The 20,901-nt window shown below is 35.5% G+C and overlaps 1 protein-coding gene across 8 annotated transcripts in view; it reads right to left on the reverse strand.

Moving 5' to 3' along the window:
• The window catches only part of CADPS2 (calcium dependent secretion activator 2), a 572,739-nt gene that overhangs the window by 11,966 nt on the left and 539,872 nt on the right, over positions 1–20,901 (reverse strand). For all 8 annotated transcript variants that reach the window (XM_028846226.2, XM_015134824.3, XM_077997218.1 and 5 more), the window contains one exon: positions 14,533–14,640. In XM_028846226.2, the coding sequence (XP_028702059.1) occupies positions 14,533–14,640 (108 nt within the window). The remainder of the gene's footprint in view (positions 1–14,532; positions 14,641–20,901) is intronic.

Genomic DNA, 20,901 nt, shown 5'->3' on the forward strand with positions numbered 1-20,901 from the left:
TTTTTTTTGTAATTTTTAGTAGAGACGGGGTTTCACCGTGTTAGCCAGGATGATCTTGATGTTCTGACCTCGTGATCTGCCTGTCTCGGCCTCCCAAAGTGCTGGGATTACAGGCTTGAGCCACTGCGCCCGGCCCTGTTATGTTTTTAACTTATTCATCTGGCCTCTTAATGTATAGACATAAAAATGAAACAATAAAGTATACTGAGGAATGAGATTTATAAAGGACTGTGAATTACAGATACTGTTTTTATTAGTATTATTTTTATGAATTCTAATTATAAAGGCATCTGATATTTATTTTATCCTTCATAGGAAGTGCAAGTGATTCAGTTAAAATTTCATTTAGGCCAGTGCAGTGGCTCAGGCCTGTAATCCCAGCACTTTGGGAGGCAGAGGTGGGTGGATCACTTGAGGCCAGGAGTTGGAGACCAGCCTGGCCAACATGGCGAAACCTTGTCTCTACTGAAAATATAAAAAATTAGCTGGGTGCGGTGGCGTGTGCCTGTAATCACAGCTACTTGGGAAGCTGAGGCAGGAGAATCACTTGAACCTGGGAGGTGGAGGTTGCAGTGAGCTGAGATTGCGCCACTGCACTCTAGCCTGGTTGACACAGCGAGACTGTCTCAAAAAACAAAACAAAACAAAACAAACAACAAACAAAGAATTCATTTAATTATTATGATAACATTGATGAAGTGGGTGTAATTATTCCCATTTTGCATGTCTGGAAACCGAGTTTACACAGACACAAAACTGAGTTTAGATTAAGCAATTTACTTATTCAAGTTTATACAGCAAGTATGACTTAAGTGGTAAAGATTTATATCTTATATTTATACTCCAGAGTCTGTGCTCATAACTCCTGTGTTATTACACTTCTCTTTAGAAGGACATCTGGATTTCTGTTTTGTCAATAACACCTTTGATTCTTAAGAGCAGTTCGGTGCTTCTAGCAGAAAACTAGGAAAAGTGTCATTAGCATTCATGGTCCTTACTGACAGTCACTGTAACATAGGATTGTGCACAAATAGAGAAGGTACCTATTAATTATTTAAAAAAAAAACCATTTAATTTGTTTTGCAGGTTGAAGCAGTCCACATTTCTAAAGATTAAACAATTCTGTAAATCCAATAATGTAATATACAATGTAAATAAATTCTTTGAAGAATCACACTCCTTATTAGGATAACCAGTCAAATGGCTATTATGCTATACATCTCATATACTCTCTTAAGATGCATTTTAAAGTGCTATACACCATAATGATTAAAAATACTGGAAAATATTTGTTCTACTGTAGCAAAACAATGCAATGTGGAAAGAAGATCCTTGGCTCATCCATAGTAGAACTCTATATATGGGACTTTCTTCATCATCTTTTTTTTTTTTTCAATCAGAACAGAGAAGCATGCAATTCATGCTGCTTTTTTCCATGTTGAATAAAGTCATATTCAGGGCAATTTTCATTTTTTAACTCCATCAGGAAGTTTGCAAATTAAGAATATCATGTCTATTAAGGAATGAAAAATGTAAAAAGTGCTAACATGGAGAAGGTTGGTATAAAATAGGTGCCTAATAAATGCTTGTTGAATGCTGAAAAAACTTCCCTATCTTTGGAGTTCCATACTTCATCTTTTAAAAAATACATGAATATAATAACAGAGATATTTACAGACAAATTAGATCCTCTTCAGTTATATAACAGAATAAGTTCAAAAACAGGACAAGTTCCGTAAATTGGGAACTACAAAAGCTCTTTTCAGTTCACTACTACTTCCAAAATTCCCTTCATTCCAAGATGTCCTCAAAGTAATAAACTATCTCTTTCTTCAAACTACATGAAAAGTATTTAAAAAATACTGTTCTTTATTATTAAATAAGCAAGTGCCTCTGCAAGTTTATTCTGTGGCTCCTTTCCTAGTACTAAAAAGACTAGTAATTATAAAGGGAAAATTTCAGACAATCAGTTGTTCTCCCCTCCCTTTCTTAGTGTCCTTGATGGGATGCATACTGGTTTGGCTAATCTTTTGAGTGAAGTGACTAGTTAATGGTTTGGCTCATTGATAAATCCAGTTATAATGGTGTGTGTACTAATTTGGGGTGTAAACATCATCTTTATGAACGATTCCTTTAGGCAGTATGACATTTTCAGCTGGTTGACTTATTTTGAACATAGTATATAAAATTTTGGTAAATATTGCATTTTAAATCCATAATATAGGATTTACATAAAAGTATATTGGGCTCTTGGAACTGCTATTAAATGGTACAACTTAGTCTTGAGATAAAACTCACACCTGAGAATCAGCTGTTAGCAGGTCTTTCTGCTTCAGTTTCCTTATAAAAATGGGACACATTCCAAAATCTTCTTTTAAGAGTTTCCTAAGGACAGGAGTAGACAGCTACCTTTCTGTTTCTGAGTCCCGGTGCAGTCCCATGGGAACCTTTTTCAGCAAAATGACCCACCTGCAGCTCTGCCACATGCTAGGCTTCTCTATATCCTCGGTCTCTGGGCATGCCCATTCCTCTGTCGGGACTTTATTCCCAACTACATCTCCCTGTCCAGATTCATGTCAGCCTTTAAGACTCAGCTCAACCATTCATTATCTCTGCTTTTTAGCCAATACTATCTCTTACTAGGTACAATTATGGGCTCACCTATTTTCTGCTCCTAGAACTCTACACAGGTGTCTGTAAAAATATTGCACAATGTAGTTTATGTCTCCCTCAATCAGCTGTGAGTATACACAAGGCTTTAACTGAATCTTACTTGTATTGCTATCTCCAGCCCTTAGTAGAATGTCTGGCACAGAGCATGCATTCAATTTTCATGAAAAGACTGCATGCGTTTAAGTATTTATAAATATAAAATTATATATATATCTATAATAGTAGACAGGCAGCTTTTCAATAGACAAAGGACAGATGAATACTAGAGCCAGATTCACTGTTGACTTGAATCACATATTTCCTTAATAGAAAAATAATTAAATACATGTAAAGCTGTATAAATCATTGAAAAGTCAACAGTTGCATTTGGCCCAAAAAATTTAAAACAGGACTCAAATGGGGCTTAAAATGTGACAGTCTAATTTAATTCTAGGTGATGAATGAAATAAATGAGAAAGCACTATAAACTGATAAACTTTCAAATCTATGTACATATATGAGAATACACACACACACACACACACACACACACACACACACACACTCACTCACTCACAAAGCTATGCTAACACTATGAGTTCAGATGTTGATGTACTCAGTCCTCCAGAGGTTATCCCCCAAGCAGGGAGCTGCCTGTCTAGCATATGTTCAGGTCTAAAGGTACTCATTCTGAGGCCATGGGGTATATTGGGAGGCATGGGTGGCTGTGCTGCCTGTGTATTTTCACCACTAAGTGACATGTCCTGGGTGCCTTCTACGCTTGTTGGCTTTGTGAGCTGTTTTTAAAGAAAGGCAGAAAAATATTGTTGTTGTGGAAATAGTGACTTCTGTCTGCAGGGATATAAGAGCTTGTTTGGGAGCTGATATAAGCCTGGCTTTTGAACTAAGAACCCAGGAAGAATTGAGAGCAAGGGTGTGCTCTTATCTCACAGTCACGTCATTTGATGCAGGTGCTAGAACTGGATACAAACTTTGTGTTGGCTCTAAACCTTTAGCAAGTTCACAATCATCCACTTGAAGCAGAGGGAGAAATAAACAACTTAATAGATTAATTATTAGTATCTATTTTGAAACAGAATTGACTTTCAGTTCACCAGAGTACTTTCATTTAAAAAAAAAATCTGTGGATAGCCATTCTTCAGATAAAAAATAAAACATTTTATGTGGAAATAAAAATTTTTCAAAAATACCCATTTGGTAAGCTCCCTTGTGGCAAGGACTTGGTCTATCTTGTTTAATACTGTATTTCCAGCCTCTAGCAAAGTGTGTGGTCTAAAAAGTGCTTGATAAATATAAGTTAAATGATTAAATAATTAATAAGAGGGGTTTCAACTTTCTATTCTCACTAGATTCCTACTGAGTCATTGTGACATAGATAGCCATTTCTATGGGCAAAGCCAAGGTCTGAAGTTTTAATCTCAACATTCCCCACCATTTTTTTACACATAGTAATTGAATGATGAGTTTGTTTTCTAGATCTTATAATGTAAAACATCAATGAAATGGATATTCTACATCAATCAACATGTACTTTTACTGCCTCAAAAATAAATATTCTACATCAATAAACTTATACATTTATTGCCTATCTTTTTTTGAGACGTAGTCTCGCTCTGTCACCCAGGCTGGAGTGCAGAGACACGATCTCAGCTCACTGCAACCTCCACCTCCCGGGATCAAGTGATTCTCCTGCCTCAGCCTCCCGGGTAGCTGGGATACAGGCATGTGCCACCACACCCGGCTGATTTTTGTATTTTTAAGAGAGATGGAGTTTCACCATGTTGGCCAGGCTGGTCTTGAACTCCTGACCTCAGATTATTGCCTGTCTTTAAGATATGTAGCCAGTGAGAGAAAAAGTCAACAAAAACAAATACAGGGAATATATGGAACTACAGAGGTCAGTAGAGCAAAAGTATGGGAAAGTTATATATTGGAATGAATAAATAGAAGGCTTGAAAGAATCTTGTTCAGCCACATTCAAATACTGCATCCTATCCTTGACTCTAAACCCTAAGCATGACAGAGAACACTTTGAGAAGTTTCAAAGGACAGCCACAAAGATGATTAAAGGGCTAGAAAAAAAAGGCCTATGGAGTGAAGTTAAACAAACAGGGATTATTTATCCTAGAGTAGACAAGTATGACAGGTACCTTAATAACAGTCTTCATATTTAGGAAGGATTATTCCTTAGAGGATGCTGGCTACCTGCCTTTTGTTCTCCAATAAGAGAAAAGAGAGAAATGGGTTTAAAAATCAGCATGAAGAATGTAGGTGAGGTAGGGGTGAGAACTATTTTTTTCCCCCAGTGAAATATTTTATCTGTAATAAGAGAGCAAAATTTAGATGATGTGTTATCTAGGGCTGCACTAAGATCAGGAAATTCAGGGCTCTCTCTTACAGGTTAGGTGTTTATACAAAAGTTTAAAATTATTTTATATATAGTTTCCTGCAAATGCATTCAATAATCACATGTAATGATGGTTCTGTTGCTTCCTTACACAGATTTTTTTTTTTTCTTTACTTGGATTTAGTCAACATTGGTGACCTGGCTGCCACTGCTGTGCCCACTTGTGAATGGTCTGACCTTGCAGAAGGTGTGATTCACAGAGGGGAATACAACAAGCCAGCATAGAAAATGGCTTTAAAGCCACCATGCCATTTGTTTAAGAAGTTAGGATGGAAGGGATGGAGGGTAGTAGCTATCTGTTCTACGAAAACATTGCAGTGGTCAACCGATAGAAATGCTGGTCTCAGGGGAAGCCTAGGCATTTCCATGAACAAGGCACTAGAGACCAGTTGAAGTGCAAGCATGCAAAGTCACAGGCTCTACATAGAGAGGTCAGAATTTCTAGACCATCTTAAAGATGAAAGATACATGAAAGCAAGGCTAAAAAACTTTCAAAATGCTCAACATGTTCCTTATAATCAATTCAACAGTCTTTTATAAAATCAGTAGAGGGAATATTCTAATTTCTTCAGTGACTTAAGCCTTTGTTACTGACTCAGGTGGATGAACGCAAACATACATTTATGCAATTGGTGTTTAGAACAATTTCTCCATGAAAATGAAAGTTGTGTCACCTTCCATTCATCAAACACAATTTTACCATTGTTAAGAGAGCTTAGGTGATCAACATTTTTCTTTTTCCTATTCAAGCAAAATCCTCTGGTCAGTCTGCATGTGGAATTTCTTTTTTTTAATTCTAGGCACAATTAAAGGTGAGTTAAGGCTCTGGTGGAAATCTAAAGAGCATCAGCAAATCTGAGCACTGCTCAGCTTTTGAATTGCTTTTCTACTTCTCAGTTCTTTTAAATGGTTTTCTATGGCAGGAACATTTTTCTTAATTAGTCACAGCTAATTAGTGTTCTGGCATAGACAAGTAATCAGAAATGTCAGAGCTGCAAGGCTACATCTCCCTAATCCTTTGATAATAATTTAGCCTCCTGGGAGGGCCCCAAGCTGCGGTAAGTAGTGACTGACAATAAGGCAAAATTAGGTGGGCAGCAGACCATTAGGATAGAAAAATAAAAAGCACTACCAAATCCTGCTGAGCACCATCAGGCAACTAACTGCACTGCCAGATGAGGTGCCTGTTTAAGCCTGTGTTGTTAATTAGCTGATTCTACCAGACCTGCCACATATGTCCAGGTGCCTCATGCAAAGATGTGTATTTCTGGGAATGTGCCAAATGACAATTGTGTTCCATGATCACATTTCAAGAATCTAAGCAAGAAGTCCACATATTTCTTGAACATTCTTTTGAATTATCAAAGAAATAAGATCAACAAGCTATAATACACTTTCTGATTGAGTTTCTTTTAGGCAATTGGGCATGCTTATCTCAAGGTTCTCAGGTTTTAATTCACCAACAGCTCTGATTCAAATGAAGGCCTTTGGCCTCTCTGAACCACGTCTGGACTTGCCAAAGCTATTTTGGCATACACCATACATCAAAAGTTGATCCTTTTATAAATTCTTACACTTACAAATAATAACTTAACATTACAATGAGGATTATTAACTCAAATGAACCAGACAACTGTAATTCGAGAGCAGAGGTTTTAAAGAGAAACAAACTTTAAGGAAAAAAAAAGCTGAGGAGCAGCTCTGTATGGCATCTACTGAGGCAGAGAAGACAATACAGAAACAGGCTTGGCTATGACTATCTTAAAACAGGCCAAACAACTTCAGTTTGAGTCCAAATACCATAAGTAAACCAAAGCAGGATTATATACAATGAAACACAACAATGACAACAGCTGGAAAACAATGTGTTAAAAGCAGCTAAGTAACACATTGCTACAACATGTGAGATGAATGAGACACTCCTCCTATCATACATATAACCAAAAAGTTAAACTTTTTATCTACCTTTAGTACACAATGAGGTACTGAGGTACACAACACAACGATGTTTAGAAATAAATTACCTCGGCTGGGCATGGTGGCTCATGCCTGTAATTCGAGCATTTTGAGAGGCCAAAGTGGGGAGACTGCCTGAGTTCAGGAGTTCGAGACCACCCTGCGCAACATGGTGAAACCCTGTCTCCACTAAAGTACAAAACATTAGCCAGGCGTGGTGGCACACACCTGTAGTCCCAGTTACTTGGGAGACTGAGGAAGAATTGCTTGAGCCTGGGAGGCAGAGGTTACAGTGAGCTGAGATTGCACCATGCACTCTAGCTTAGACTACAGAATAAGACTCTGTCTCAAAAAACAAAAACAAAAACAAAACCCCAATAAATAAATAACCTCAAACGGCCTCAAGTACATCACTGTACTCATATCATACATCCCTTTCTACTGATGGAAAAGGAAAATAATGGCTATGACATGGGAATAATATTAGTATTTTAGTGTTGATAGGAAAATCATGGTTGGGCATACTGGTACAACAGTTAATTATTATATATAATAGTACTTTTATACAAAAATAAAACCAAAATGAAAATACCCTAATGGGAATCTATACTAATTTATGAAGACCATATAACAACTATACAGTTATTAAAAAGTGAAACATAATTGAAAAGAGGAAAACTGCTATTTTAAAACCGACATTCACATGTAAGAAAGTTTCCCATTTTTCTTTTTGAGACAGGGTCTTGCTCTGTCAGCCTCAAACTCCTCGACTTGGATGATCCTCTCGCCTTAGCCTATGAAGTAGCTAGGACTACAGGAACACACTATCACGCTAGGCTAATTTTTTTATATATATATAATATATATATAAAATATATATATAATATATATTATATATAATATAGCAACAAATAACATAACATATAACATAGCAACAAATTGTTATATGTTGCTATATATATAATATATATAATATATATTATATATATAGAGAGAGTAACAATTTGTTGCTATGTTGCCCAGGATCTTCTTGAACTCCTAGACTTAAGTGATCATTCTCATGTTGACCTCTTGAAGTGTTGGGATTATAGGCATGAGCTACCCTGCCCAGCTAGAATACTTCTATATCGTGGAATTATAAGACATGCAAGAAGGCAAAGATGGTCTTCCATCTCAGTGGGTTCCAGCCTGCATTCCTAGTAAACAGGCTGATTACATACACAAAGAAACTCGCCCAAATAATATGATTGAAAAAGTACATTATCAGCGCTAAATGCATACAACCAAGTGTACTGTGAAAGTTCTATTTAATGGTCACTCTTATCTATGTTTTGTTGATTTCAATTGTGTATTGTGAAAGTTCTATTTAATGGTCACTCTTATCCATGTTTTGTTGATTTCAACCATTCTCAGGAAATCAACATAGTAATAAACAATCTTTAAATACATTAAGAATAGCAGTGTTAATCTTACCAAGAATGAGTAAATTCTCACATCAAAATGTTTGGGCACTGATGTGAAACACTAGCTCAAAAGTTCTGGGCAGGCTGGGGGTGGTGACTCATGTCTGTAATCTCAGCACTTTGGGAGGTGGAGGCAGACAGATCTTCTAGGGATAGGAGTTTGAGACTAGCCTGGCCAACATTGTGAAACCCTGTTTCTACTAAAAATATAAAAATTAGCCAGGCGTAGTGATGCATGCCTGTAGTCCCAGCTACTCTGGAGCTGAGGCAAGAGAATCATTTTAACCTGGAAGTGGAGGTTGCAGTGAGCCGAGATTGCACCACTGCATTCCAGGCTCAGTGATAAGAGCAAAACTCCATCTAAAAAAAGAAAAAAGTTCTGGGCATATCCCCCTTTCTTAAAATTTGGGAGTCCAGAGGCAAACAAGAGCATGTAAGTGCAAAATCAGTTTCATTTTGAGAAGCACATTCGGTTACAATATTTTCATTATTTTCTTTTTATCTTACACTAATAGGCTACTGAATCCATTTATATAGTATAGGTCAATTTTACTTAAAATGTTTAATTTAGAGTTTCTTTACTGGAAAGTAAGCATTCTTTTCAGAGAAAGTCCTGGGAAATTAATCCTTTATAAAATGCTGTTTGGATGAATATAACTGATTAACTATCATTTAAAGAATTACTTTAAATTTTACAAGACATCATAACATTAAAAAAATCTTGTGGAGATGAAACTCCTCCACAATTAAACATTTAATCAATTTATAACAAAGAGCATGTTTAATCTGCATGATTTACCAATTAAATATTGTACCCTGATGTGTCTTCAGCATCATGAGAGCTAAAATGAGATAGTTCCCAAGGGATTCAAGGTGGGCAGTGCCCAATAAATGCACAATGGTTTAGAGAGTTAGGTAGGTTTAGTGTCTATCTGGGAAAATAAGATGTGCTTCAGTCAACTCTCAATTACCTCCACATTTCAACATTCTTGAACCTTGGAAAATGACAAGAGAAATGCTGTTGTGGTCATTACTACAGATGTCAGTTTTGACTTCTGAAACATCACTACTTTCCAGCCCAGAGAGCCAAAGCTCTGAAGAAATGTACTGGCATCTCTGCTGGCACATGTATACCCATGTGTGTAGCTTGTGCTACATGTTCTGAAACCTAAGAGAGTGAGCAGCCACTCTGCCTAGGAAGAAACATCATAGTAGGCATTAAAAATGGAATTGAAGAATTAGAAAATCTTAGTCATACTTTTCATATTGGGATTAGGTTGAAGTTGGTTTTGATTTGATAAAAATTTTAAAAAGACTGCTGACAATGATGTCTTATGTGTTAAAAAAAAAAAAAAAAAAAAGACATTGGGGTAAGAGAGAGAGCCTCAAAGCAGAAAAACTTTCTTTTGGTATATCATGATCTTTCCTACTACAGGATAATTTCTTTCAGGTTTTCTTACCCAATAAGTCACTTTTTTAAAATTGGAAAAGTAAATGTAGCATGTAAATTATAAACTTAGCATGTGCCTCAGTGGCCACGTAAGAGGCAGAGATACCCTCTGTTTAAAACATCCTGGTCACCTGGAAACACTGAGCCTGAATACAGAGTATATGTATTGCAACTTTTTAAAAAAAATTTGGATTTCAGAACCACAGTGATAGATATACACAATGTCATATAGCGCAGCTATTTTTGTAGATAGATTTTCTTTTCTATTAATTTACTGCACATGCTACTGCTTCTTGGGTGGGAAACTTTGTTTTCACCTGGCTATCACAAAATAACTTAGAAATTACTATTCTGAAGTACAAGATCCTTTATGCAACCAGCCCAGTAATTTCTGTCATCATTGCTAACATTAAAATTGGTTTAAAATCTGGAAGAGTTTCAGAAATCATCTGGAGTTCCAGACCAACATCTTTAGTTTACATGTACTAAGTAAACTGAGTCTTACACAGATGGCATAACTTTTTCAAACTCAACCAGATATTTAATGGCAGAACTGTGGTTGGAACTCAAGTTCCTGCATTCTCGGACCAGAGCTTTTCCCATAACACTATTTTATCATTTCAAATTTTGTAAGTCAGAGGTAAGGTAGAGACAGCATAGATTTTGAAACTTGAGAATACGATTTCAAAGTTTAACTCAACAATCCACAAATCACTTAACTTCTCTGAGTGGGAGATCGTTTTAACCTAAAAACAGGAATAAAATGGGATTGACGGGATCTAGCCTAGGAGCTTGGAAATGATATAGGTGAAGCACCTAGCACATTTCCTGGAACAAGGAGGTGGCCAGGGAATGGTAGTGGTGAAAGCTATGGCTATTATTTTGATAGTTTGAAAAGATTAAGGATGTACCTTAAACAAACTTAGTTTCCTCTGTTAACATCATGGACCTGCTATAATTTATTTATACTTTTAAAAAATTATTTCTGTTTTAAGCAAAAAGTGTTTTGTAAATGTGACTACTTAGGAAGTGAATATAATGCCTTCACATTTGTCTTAATATTAGCTTTTGTGACCCTCAAAGGATACTTTTAATTTTAATATTTCAAGATTTGATGTAAAAATTGAAGATTATCCTATTTATGACCTTTAAGGTAATGCACATTTTATTCATTTCCTCTTTCATACTTTGACATTAGTGACTTGTTATTGGAGATGGGAATGATAGCAGCAGTGCAGAATGCTCCAGAAGCAGATTTTGTGTGGTAAATGGCTGTGTAGGTTGTACACTGAAAACTCTTGAAGATATCATTCTCATTCCTAAATAATTGGGCACAAATCTAGGGCAATGTCATGTTTTTGGTCTTAAGCAATAGCACCTTATTTAAACCAAACCCTGGGGTATTTAATCACAAAAATAAGGAACAATCAAGATGTTTAAATGATCAAAAAGTTATAGAGGTCAGGGATACTGTGAATAGTTAGTTACTACACTCAGGGGAAGTTCCACAAACTTTTTAACATAGCCGCATCACCTGTAAAGACTATTTAGTAAAACATGCTTTCCAAAAATGTTGGGGGCAGGGTGAATATGTTTTGCAGACTAATTGTTTTATATAAAAATAGTGTTATGTGTGGTATTTCCAAAACTAAGTGAATTTCTTGAAGAGTTTAAGCCCTCATGTTGCATGACCCGGAAACTGTAGCCCTTGTTTTCTTATCTGGGTTTTGTTAAAACAACTAAGTTTTAACTCATTATAATATGTGTGTAGGCATGTTTTCACTTGCATCTGAAGATAACAAGATCCATTTACTTACTTATATAGGAAATACTCTAATTGGAATAGCAAAAGTTTGTCGTGATGCCTGAATGAAATTATTCTCTTCAATCTTTATCTGTAATAGGCTAAGGTTGCTAACAGTATTTATAGGGTCATTATTTTCAACTGTTTTTTGACACCTAACAATATTATTTTAGGCTCTAGCCAAGTGGATTTCCAATAATTATATAATGTCTCTCAGTAATGATCTGTTGCTTAAGATACACATTCTACTTTACCTTTTAACACGTACTTGATAACCTCTCATTTTCTAACTGTAATTGAGGCAAATTCAGTCTTGGCTAATTAGGGGCTTTTAGATCCCCTCATACATGTTATTCTTGATGACAAATCAACAGAATTAGGGTCTATTCTTATTTTTAAATAAAGTAATTAAAAATGTGCAATTTAAAAATATTAGAATGTTTAAGGACATTACAATTATTTTACAAATAACAAGTCCAATGTTCTACCGGTGATATTCAAAATACAAAACCTTCACAACCAAAACAGAATGATTGCTTATTAAGGGTTACTTTTAGACCCACAGCCATGTCAGATGCTTAGGTATTGAATGAAAGTATATATAACAAGGGCAATTAAACTAGTGTCATATTTTAATGTTGGCCTCCTTAGAGCCACTTTAGTTCCCTCTGTCTGTTATTGTTGCCACAAAGAAAGTCTTCCAAAGAACTTCAGTGAATGAAGAGGAGTTGGAAGTAGAGAATAACTTCAAGGAGAAAAAACTACCTTTATAATGAACTGATGTCAAGAATGGATTGCAGTAAATAGGTCACCAAGTCAAAAAACTGAAGATGTTCAGAAGGTTCACCCTCTCCCCTTGACAAATCTATCTACGATGGTCTACTTATAGAATGGCTTTAACTCTTCATCATAGAAGATGTGCTTTAGCTATTCTAAGAAGAAACATAATGGGAATAACATCAACTCAATTTCCCTCTTCTGTTCAACAGTTTTGAAAATCACCACATTAGCAGAAAAAGTAAAAGAGAACTTGGAAATGGAACATATGCTTGTAAATTCAGAGCAATACCAAATGGAAGCAGAATTTGCTAATATGGTTTCAGTATTTTGTAAAAGAGCCAGCTGGATGGATAATTTTTCTACCCCTGCAGGGCATCAAAGCATTTAGAAAATCATTTTTTTCACACATATTAACACTTAGCTTATTAAAACAGGTGATACTTTTTATTGTAAGATGGCCTGAGTAAAGGGTAGAAACAGAAAACATGAAAGATAAGATTCATTTTGACCACCCAAACTGACAGTGAACACTGACACGAGAGACCATGGCAGAGAGGATGACGTAGCAGGACCTTCTGTAACTGCCACAGCTGAAGTGTCACCATGAAGCCCGTGAATTGCTGTTACGAAAACATTTGCAGTAACTTGCATAATTAAATGAAACTGCCAGAAAAGCATTTCTAAAATGCAGAGAAGATGTACATAAATAAATAAGCTTCAAAGCAAATATTACATTTAGGAATCTGTATTGTGGTGAATTATGCAAAGTTATGTCACAAGCAAAGTATCATTTCCTTTGAACTGACTGTAAATTACAAACGAATGACAACATTGTTATTTAAATTGACTGCTCTCTTAGTCTCTTTTACAGATACTGAATAAATGAAACATGATGATCACAGCATACAAAACCACAATCCTCATTTATAGGCATTGTCATGCCTAAATGAAGACCTTAGTGCTGATAAAACTGTGATATTGCATATTTAGCACACATCAGTACTTTATATACAGATAAAAATGTTCAACAGCAGAGTGGCAGACACTGGGTTTACTGTAGCTTATTTGTTTAACTGTAGAATATCATATTGACTCAAAACATCTTATAGTAGGGACCACATCCATTAGAACATGATTCGGTTTATGGAATGCTACAAAAGGCAAGTGAAAAGATGCTGAACACCATAGTAAAATTATTATTATCTAGCTTGTTATAACTAACCTCAGGTTTTTGAGACTCATTCTAATGGTGACAATTTTCATGTAGAAAAGGAAGCTAATTAAGGCTTCCATCAGCAGTCAAAATAAGTATAAAAATTATCAGCGATATTAGCTACAAATGAAGAGGAGTTGGAAATGGGGAATAACTTCAAGGAGAAAAAGCTTCTACCTTTATAATGAACTGATGGCAAGAATGGATTGCAGTAAATAGGTAACCAAGACAAAAAACTGAAGATGTTCAGAAGGCACCCCGCCGTCTCCCCCGGCCCACACACCAAAAAATATATCTTTGATGGTCTATTTCTAGAATGGCTTCAACTTTTTATTTTTTTATTTAGTCATTTTTTTGAGACCAAGTCTCACTCTGTCACCCAGGCTGGAGTGCAGTGGAGCAATCTTTGCTCACTGCAACCCCCGCCTTCCAGGCTCAAGTGATTCTTGTGCCTCAGCCTTTCAAGTAGCTGGGATTACAGGCATCCATCACTACACCCAGTTATGCCTTTTTTTTTTTTTTGTATTTTTAGTAAAGACAGGGTTTTGCCATGTTGGCCAGGTTGGTCTCGAACTCCTGCCCTCAAGTGATCCACTGGTCTCAGTCTCCTAAAGTGCTGAGATTACAGGCATGAGCCACCACGCCTGGCCGGCTTCAACTTTTTAGTATAGAAGATAAAGGATCATAGAAAGGAGAGTATGCTTTGCAAACATAGCATCAAAATTCAACTTTTCTCTTTGCAGTTTATCTATGGTGTCAGCATACCTTGCAAGGGAAGTTACTTACATCAAATAACTTTTCTATATACATTTCCTCATTGACCTTTTCTCGAAGAATATCTTGGTTTTGCCGAACAAACATAATATAGGTGTCTGCCAGATCCATTCCTGGTTTCTGTTGTGAAGGAAAAGCAGGGGGAACAAAATAACATCAGGTCTCAATTGTGAAATTATTATTTAATCACACCCTGAAATATAATTTGAAAACTTACAGTCATAACATGAGCTTAAGACTAAACCAACAGTGAGCATCTTCAATACATTCCATAATTAAAGCAAATAAAAGTTTATTACTAATGTTCACAACTTGAGATCAAATTGAAAATACAGAGTTGTAGATCTGTAGATATCTTTTTTGTTTGTTTGTTAAATGGCTATCTTGAAAGGCCAGTATGTCAAACAGTATACATGAACAAATTTTTCCAAAAATTTTCCATGTGTAATTAAATTTATCAATTGCAAATACAATTTACTTTGCATCATCTCTGGCTGGCTTATCAATAATATTTAAAAATGTGTGAGTACCATGGCTCATGCCTGTAATTTCAGCACTCTGAAAGGCTGAGGCAGGTGGATCGCTTGGGTCCAGGAGTTCAAGACCAGCCTGATCAACATGGTGAAACCTCCTCTCCACAAAAAATAAAACATAAAAAAAAAAAATAGCTGGGCGTGGTGGTATGCGCCTGCAGCCCCAGCTAGCTAGGAGGCTGAGGAGGAAGAATTGCTTGAGCCTGGGTGGTTGAGGTTGCAGTGAGCTGTGATCGTGCAACTGTACTCAAGCCTGGGCAACAGAGCCAGACCCTGTCTCAAACAAACAAATGAAACAAAATAAAACCAAACCAAAAAGTGTTAGCTTTCCTTAGGGTGCCTCCCTCAACTATTATGGGTGTTCAAGGAATACAAACTAAATTTTTTTATTAAGCTGAGTAAATTATGAGGAAGATATTGGGGAAAAGATTTAATATATTACAAAATGAAATATAAAATATCTTGTGGATTATCCATTGCTTCTACTCAATATTTACCAATATTATCTGAACAATTTATTTCCTTTTAGAAATGTGGTAAGAGTATCAATGAACTAGTTTCCTATGTAGAGCCAAAGATGTGGATTAAATACCTTTCCAAAGTTATCTAACATTTGGTGTCTTCTGATAGTAGAGGAGGTAATACAATTTCTCCTTGCTATAGATGCTACAAAGTCAGTACTAGGAAGGGATAGACGCCTGCATGGCTGCTAAAGACTTTTTCTTCTTGATTTATATTTAGCTCTTTCTTGAACTTCATGTAGCTGGACTAGATAATGAAAACTCTTGCTTGTGTCATCTACACCTGGGGTTGGTTCCTAATCTGTATTGAATTATTGATTAGAGTATGACATTAATAAGAACAAAATGATAAATATCTATCATTATGCATATCTGCTACCAGTTAGATAGGTAGATCTATTAGATTAGGTAGATCCATCTACCTAATGACAGATAGGTAGAACTGATGCCCAAATAAGTCAGTTAGCCTTGCATCATTTCATATTCACAGAACACATCTATAACCTTTGTCAGCAGACTCATTTGCAAAAGTAAATATTATAAGAAAATTAGGTGAAAGAGGATACGGGCCATTTAACTATTACCATTGCTGGAAAAAACAACTCAAGGTATACATGTGAGTGATGCTAGGACAGTGGTCACATCTTCTCCCTAAATGAAACACAGTTCTTGCCATTTTTTCTGGAGGGGTCATATTTATATAACATAATAAAATTTTCCATCTCTTAACCAATATATAGTATAGGCAATGAGCATGTCTTACTTATTCCATTTATAAAAAATAATTTGATTTTTTTGTTACAAAGTTATTTCTGTGCAGTAAGAATTACTGCAATTTCTTACTGCTCTTGTATGTAGCCTAAAGGTCAATATATACCACATAAATTCAAGGATCCTTTCAACATCACCCTGATACAACATTAGCTGTAACTTGAAATAACTATATAAATGTCTTTACTAGTCTTTCCTTTAATAGCATTCATACACAATGTTGGCAGTCTATTTTCAATCTAATGGAGGCAACTTATCAAATTCATTCCTTCACTATTCTAATAATTCTCATGAGCAATGTTTGAAAGTTTAAACAATTACAGATAGTCAATAAAAAAGCTAGACTGTTTTCTTCTTTGGGGCAGGGGAGATCATACATTAGTTTTTCCAGTGAAGAGGCAGGGTAATTTGTACAAAGATTACTACTATTAATACTTGAAGGAGGCCGGGCGCAGTGCTCATGCCCTGCAATCCCAGCACTTTGGGAGGTCGAGGCGGGCGGATCAAGAGGTCAGGAGATGGAGATCATCCTGGCTAACACGGTGAAGCCCCAAACCCCGTCTCTATAAAAAAAATTAGCTGGGTGTGGTGGCTTGCACTTGTAGTCCCAGCTACTTGGGAGGCTGAGGCAGGAGAATCGCTTGAACCCAGAGGCAGAGGTTGCAGTGAACCGAGATTGCACCACTGTACTCCAGCCTGGGTGACAGAGACTCCGTCTCAAAAAAAAAAAAAAAAAAAAAAAAAAAAAAAAAAAAAAAAAAAAACTTGAAGGAAACTAACTCCTAAGATACATATTTCTCTCTGTGCCTCTCAAACTTTGTCAAAACACTGAAAATGAGAACATTCAGAAAACCTACTGCTGCAGAACAAAAATGACATAAAAATGATTTTCAACACACAATAGCAAGTTAGCTCAGTATCTGAGTTTCAGGCAAGTACCCAGAAACAGGATGCTAAAATGTACAAAATACCAAGGTAGTTGGGTACAGCCCAGTTGAACTGGAAGTTGAAGAACAGACAAATGGGAGGCTTGTCTTTACTACTATTTCTCCCCACCCCAACCCCATTTGTGTTTCCATCTTTTAAAGGCCACTGCTTAGACATTCAGTTCAGTCAGTCACTAGACCTATCAGTCTCAGTGGAAACTAAGTTATAGCCAGGGAGACTGAATAATAATAACTTTAAACATTCGCCATAGACACTAGGGTAATTTCTTTTCTGTTTCCTTGATCACTTATGAGATTAGACTATCATGAAACACTGTCCAGGAAGAGTTTATCTTCCACCATCTAAAACTAACAAACGGTTTACAGTTTAAGCCTGAAAGAAAATGAAATGCTTTTCCCTATTAGCAGATCCAAGGGCTATAATACTGAAATTTCTAAGTTGAGACAGTTCTACAACTTTATAAGGAAAGAAAAATCTCTGGTTGAGGATATGAGTTTGTTGTAAAAAATTAAGTGTTTCCTTTTCTTTTTAAAATTGCATTTTCTTCCCTTTTGGCAAATTAAGATCCACTTGCCTAAAAAGCAAACCCAGGATTCTTACATTCTTCATTGGAATTATTTCCTTCTTTATCATTGAGCTGTTTACTTATTCTTGAAACTGTGACATATGGGAATTTCACACCTAGTGAATATATTTTCATGTAGCTTGTGGCATGAGTGTATAATCATTAAAAGAATATACATAAGTAAGAGTAACTGCAACAGCTGGTGACATTTACCAATTAGAATTATAGTTCTTTAAAACACTTTATCCTTCATTTGGTGTATGAAGGGTAATTATCTCTGATAAATTGCTGAAAAAGATGTAATTTTCCTTTTAAACAGTTTCTACATACAGTACAAATGTGTTTGGATAGAACACATTATCGCTGGTTCAATGCTCCCATGTGCTAAGACTCTGTTTTATTATGGTGGTAAAATTTACACACTGCAAGTCACTGCATCTAATTCCATTAAGTGTTATCTTAAAAGAAAATGAAGTTTAGTGAGAATAACAACAACTAAGTATGATAGTACATTTTTGTGGGTTTTTTTTTTGGTGTGTAAAACAATACATATGCGTGCACTGTAAAGACAAACTATAACTACACATTCTGATACAAATGCATGACTACCCAATTATATCAAAAGAGTGGCCTGTTAGACTTCAACAGCTGTGGATTTGGATTACCTTTTATTAAGAATATTGTATTCTAGAGAGCCATATTTAGAAATATCTTCTAAATTGGTAATCATAGTTTTCTTAATATGAGAAAAATAACAAAAACCATATAGTCAGTACTCTACGTATTAAATGCCTTAGTTCACTACACACTAACTCTTCCATCTTGTTTATTAAGACAGTAATCTCTAAATCAAAGTAGCAGTTCCTAAATTACTTTTAATCTCATTCAGAAAATAATAGAATTTGTCTAGCACAGTTATAGTAAAAGAACACAAAAATCTAAAAAAATCCCTCATGAGCACAAAGGGATCAAGAACTATGGGAGGAAATGAAGTATTTTAAGGTGAGTTCCTCTGACACTGTATAAGTAACTGAATACATCAGTGAGTGAATGAGTTTAAGAAAGGGTGCAGACTCCAGCATTTTTTTTCAAGCATTAATCACTAGTTAACCTAGCAAGATGAACATGCTGTTTAAAAAGAAGAGAAAAGAATTCCTTGTTAATTATATGCTGCAAACGCTCTTGCTTCCTGCTGCTACACCTAATCCCACAGGTGCAAGTCTTCGCTTTCCCTATTCATGGGTAGGTGGGTGCAACACTGCAGTCATTTTTCACGGCAACAGATTTAGATACAGAAGAAGCTGCTTAACCTTCCACTGGAGGTTAACAATACACTACACAAACACTGTCATGGTGCCTATTTAACAAGGAGACAAATTTTTAAATATGCTATTCCAATCTCAAAGCTTAACTAGAAGCTACAGTGTAATTGACTTAATTTAAAAGTGCACTTCTCATAACCTAGAAAAGCATGCCTTGAAGAAACAATCAAGAGTGGAAGTGTAATATCCTGAGTTATGATTATCTGCATGCTTTGTAAATGAAATACCTGTGTCTGGCCATTCATTACCATTTGAGAAAAAAGGATCATGTAAGATACAAGACAATAAATAACATGTCTTTGAAATTTGAAATTGTAGTAGGAGCAATTTATATCTCAACTCTGGCATTTAAGAGTCAGTAAAAAATTATAATTGATCATAGAACATAGTTCTACAAACACATAATTTATCTCAGGTATTGTTAAAAACAATATTTTTCTTTCACTATTTAATATATCTTTTAATGCTCTGGCATTTATCTATCAATTTCTGTATTTTCATATTTGAATAAAAATGTTCTGAAACTTTTCAAAAGCATTTGAAGTAGTTTAAATAAGTTATATATTCTCACATACTTAAAAAAGGTTTTTTCATATATTCATAATAATGTTGTAAAAAACCATAGTTTGCCAAGTTTTTACAAAGTAGATTTATTATACTGTATTCCCACAGAAAACCAAAAGGAAATACATAGAGATTACAGAGCCTTCTAATTACATTTATGCCAACTTATATATTTAATAAATATGATGGGAAGAGAAACAGTTGATAAAGAGGGAGCTGGATGCAGTGGCTTATGTCTATATTCCCAGTGCTTTGGGAGGCTGAGGTGGAGGATTGCCTGAGGCCAGGGGTTTGAGACCATCCTGGGCAACATAGCAAGACCCTGCCTGTATAAAAAAGTAAAAGATTAGCCAGGCATGGTGTTGCATTCTGTAGTCCCAGCTGCTTGGGTGTCTGAGGTGGGAGGCTGCAGTGAACTATGATCCCACTACTGCCCTCTAGCCTGGGTGACAAAGTAAAACCCTGTCTCTAAAAATAATTTTAAAAGGGGCAGAGAGGAAGACATTTAAACAATGAACAAGTCACAAATATATGCATTTTAAAAATAGATTTTTAAAAACCAGGAATGAAAAGAACTCATTGTTATTTAGAAAAATTCCAAACTATTTTTTAAAGAATGAAGCAGCCAGTCAACATTTGTTAAATTTAGCAGTATTCAAAATTCTATTAACATTATTTTACATTTAGGTACTTTTGACTCCAAATTGGGAGTAGAAAATTCTAAATTAAAAATAATGACACCTACATCCTTTTGAAAACAGTTTTTAGATTTAGAGCATATAATGTGTGTTTTAAGTACGTATATTTCATTCAATCCCACAGTTCTAAGGAGCTGTCCCATTATTGCAGAGTTCTTGCCCTGGATCAGGGTCTTCTGTTACTTGAGTATAGTTGGTAAAGGGCACAATCCTACCTTAATGCTATGAAAGTATCTGATATCAGAATCTATTATAATTAATGCTACTAAAACTTAGGTAGTCATATTACTTTTATTCTTAACAGTCACCTGAATGTTTCACACTATTTCTTCTAAGTAGTTACATAATTTATACATTTATAGGTCTAGAAACAGTTATGTAGCATACTAATGTTACATTTTATTGTATCACTGGGGAAAATCCTTTCAAAGTGAAGTTTCTTTTAAATATTAAAATAAA

Source organism: Macaca mulatta, chromosome 3 (assembly GCF_049350105.2).
Source record: "Macaca mulatta isolate MMU2019108-1 chromosome 3, T2T-MMU8v2.0, whole genome shotgun sequence".
In the NCBI taxonomy this organism is placed as follows: Eukaryota; Metazoa; Chordata; class Mammalia; order Primates; family Cercopithecidae; genus Macaca; species Macaca mulatta.